The 3,142-nt window shown below is 36.1% G+C and overlaps 1 protein-coding gene and 1 long non-coding RNA gene across 2 annotated transcripts; one reads left to right on the top strand and one right to left on the bottom strand.

The window, feature by feature from the left end:
• Positions 1 to 725: 725 nt before the first annotated feature.
• On the bottom strand, positions 726 to 1,347 carry LOC131997241 (uncharacterized). Its single transcript, XR_009398144.1, has 2 exons — positions 1,120 to 1,347; positions 726 to 1,067 (listed from the first exon to the last, which is right to left on the bottom strand). It is a non-coding gene; the product is annotated as an uncharacterized LOC131997241 (long non-coding RNA).
• LOC131997240 (uncharacterized) lies at positions 736 to 1,432 on the top strand. The gene is made up of 3 exons (XM_059367878.1): positions 736 to 793; positions 852 to 1,190; positions 1,268 to 1,432. The coding sequence occupies exons 1-3, from the start codon at positions 737 to 739 to the stop codon at positions 1,430 to 1,432; spliced, it is 561 nt and encodes a 186-aa protein (XP_059223861.1). The 5' UTR covers position 736.
• The last annotated feature ends 1,710 nt before the right edge of the window (positions 1,433 to 3,142 follow it).

Raw genomic sequence — 3,142 nt, 5'->3', positions numbered from 1 at the left:
AGCAAAAGCCCGATGGAAAGAACAAGTGGTGGGAGACACCTCGAAACTTGGTGTCAGAGATTTTAGAATGAGCGTAGAAGATCGAGGCGCTTGGAACGCTATTCTACGTTCGGCTAGTGGAACAAATATTCAGTCATAGCCAATTAAAGTAAGTAAGTAAGTGCGCCTCATCTTAGTCGCAGAGTTCCTGAATCTAGATATTCAACAGAACTAAGCAGACGATAGATTGAAAAAAACACACCACTACAACAAGAAGACATCAGCTATCTTTATTCGTTTAAAAATGACAATCTTTATTCCATTATTGTTGTTTCCATCCCAATGTATGCCATTCGGACTCGGTTTTAAGCAGGAGGTGTTTTATCATTGAGCTTGAATCGTACAGCATTCATTGAAATGTGAGAAATTCGCCCCTGTTCCTTAAAAGAATGCTCATGGGCAAAATTTGCCATTTTAACCTTGGGACCAGTGTATTTTATTATGTTTGGGAGATCACCACTATCATTAGAATAAAACATAATTCCAAATGAATGCCCAATTATTTTAATTCAGAGATCGGTAGGCAGATAATTGTAATATACCATAACAGTTTTAATAGATCGAAAATATTTATAGAAATAGGCAAGCAATAGGCTTATTAATATTTTTTACCTTCGATTCACCTTTTTCACCCCAAATTCTAAGCAAAAAAATAGATTCCTTTAACAAAAAAAGAAAAACAAACCTTCTATAAAACATGTTGCAAAATGGTCTATTCTTTCTTATAATCTGGTATTGTTTAAATACAACTGAGGTAAGTTAATTAATTAAAGGTTTTTTTCACGTGATCATGTGTAAATTTACTCTTATAGACCGCCGCAAATTGGAATTTCATTTTAAGTTTTCCCCAGTTAATCTGTAAACCAATTATACCTCAAGTGATAAAACGACTTGAATGTTCCTATAGCCAATTGGGACCAAATCAATTTTCCGGCAGTGGTTTGGTAATGCTCAATCAACAGTTGGGTACAGAATTCGATGTCCATGTTAAAGTGACCATCAGAACTCATGGGAAATATCTAAAATTCCTAGATCTGAAACTCAATGTATGTGATACTTTAAAAGCAAGCATGTCTGTACCTCTTATTAGAAAACTTTACAATAATGTCCTTCAAAGCAGCAATTTTCCCCGCAAATGTCCAGTGAAGGCGGTAAGATGTTTTTTTTTTAATTTTTCTCCATAACATTTCAGATTCAAATGTTCATTTTTTTTTTTTTGTTTTTCTAGAATGTTCTCTACAATATTTCCAATTTGATTGTCGATAGATCGTACTTTCCCAAATATACTCCGTCTCCCATGGATTTTAATTTTTCAATCGACTACTTTGTTAATGAAAAGAAATTTGCCATGCTTCTATTAGAAGGCACTACTGTGCCAGTTCGTATGAAATGAGGTCCAACTGCTCTCATAATGATTTATATGGTTGTTGCTTCCAATACAACATTCCAAATAAATTTTTTGTAATAACAAATAAATCTAGCAATACTTGTATGTGATTTGTAATTTAACAAGTAAAAACGGCCGTGACGAACTTTGGACATTATCTACAATGTACAGAGACGGCCACATAATTAGGGACACATTCGCCGAGACCGGACTTTAAACCCATTAAAAAACTGTCAAGTGATATCGAGAGAGTTCTCGTACATCAAATAAGGAAAGGCAAAAGTCGGGCGGTGCTTTCTAAAGGGTGATTTTTTAAGAGCTATAGGAAAGTTTATAAAAAAAAAACACATAAAATTCAGAAAAATGCATGAAATCTTTATTTGAATCGATAATACGGTCCATATAATTTAATGTTTGAAGATTTTTTTATGCAAATGTTGATCGTGACTGCGCCTCAAACGTGGATGGAGCGGATGGACGCTTGGTCCAATTTTGGCATACTCTTATCAAAATTTCTACCGGTATCTCACGAATAAATGCTTCAATGTTGTCTTCCAATGCGTCAATTGAAGCGGCCTTGTCTGTATAGACATGAGCTTTAACATAGCCCCACAAAAAATAGTCCAAAGACTTTAAACCGCACGATCTAGGCGACCAATTGACCGCTCCGAAGATGAAATAAAATGTTCACCGAACTCGCCTCACAATAGGTCCATTGTTACGCGTGCTGTATGGCATGTATTAGGTTGCCCAAAAAGTAATTGCGGATTTTTAAAAGAAAGTTAATGCATTTTTAATAAAACTTACAATGAACTTTAATCAAATATACTTTTTTACACTTTTTTTCTAAAGCAAACTAAAAGTAACAGCTGATAACTGACAGAAGAAAGATTGCAATTACAGAGTCACAAGCTGTGAAAAAATTTGTCAACGCCGACTATATGAAAAATCCGCAATTACTTTTTGGGCAACCCAATAGCACCTTCTTGTTGAAACCACGTGTCATGCAAGGTAAGCTCCTACATTTTGGGCAAAAACAGGTAAAACGGCGTTAAGTTCGGCCAGGCCAAACTTTGGATACCCACCACTTTGGGTATATATGTAAACCATCTTTCGTCATATACATAATCCATAACAGCTATATCGAAATTTGGCTCGATTTGGACTAAATTCGGCACGGGCATTGAGTGGTCTAATAAGTACAAGTCTTTGTTCAATTTGCAGAACAAAATATTGGTCTTGTTGGTAGCAATATCCCAATACAGGCCGATCTGAACCATATACGACACGGATGTCGAAAAGCCTAACATAAATCACTGTGTCGTAAAGCCTAACATATGTCACTGTGTCGAATTTGTGCGAAATCGGATTATAAATGTACCTTTTATGAAGCCAAGACTTTAAATCGAGAGATCGGTTCATATGGCAGCTATATCCAAATCTGAACCAATCTGGGCCAAATTTAAGAAGGATGTCGAAGGGCCTAATGCAACTCACTACCCCAAATTTCGGCGAAATCGGACAATAAATGCGTCGTTTTTGAGCCCAGGACTTTAAATCGGGAGATCGGTCTATATGGCAGCTACATCCAACTTAACACGGATCAAAGCCAAATTGAAGAAGAATGTCGAATGTCCTAACATAACTCACTATCCCAAATTTCGTCGGAATCGGACAATAAATGCTCCTTTTATGAGCCCAAAACCTTAAATCGAG

This window comes from Stomoxys calcitrans, chromosome 4, assembly GCF_963082655.1.
Source record: "Stomoxys calcitrans chromosome 4, idStoCalc2.1, whole genome shotgun sequence".
Lineage (NCBI taxonomy): Eukaryota > Metazoa > Arthropoda > Insecta > Diptera > Muscidae > Stomoxys > Stomoxys calcitrans.
The sequence above is the reverse complement of the archived record's forward strand: the minus strand, read 5'-3'. Positions and strand labels throughout refer to the sequence as shown.

Bases quoted from the DNA above. Each gene is read 5' to 3' on its own strand.
- LOC131997240 (XM_059367878.1), top strand. From the start codon at position 737: ATGTTGCAAAATGGTCTATTCTTTCTTATAATCTGGTATTGTTTAAAT. The intron at 794-851 runs GTAAGTTAATTA...TTACTCTTATAG, and splicing joins ATTGTTTAAATACAACTGAG to ACCGCCGCAAATTGGAATTT. The intron at 1,191-1,267 runs GTAAGATGTTTT...TTGTTTTTCTAG, and splicing joins GCAAATGTCCAGTGAAGGCG to AATGTTCTCTACAATATTTC.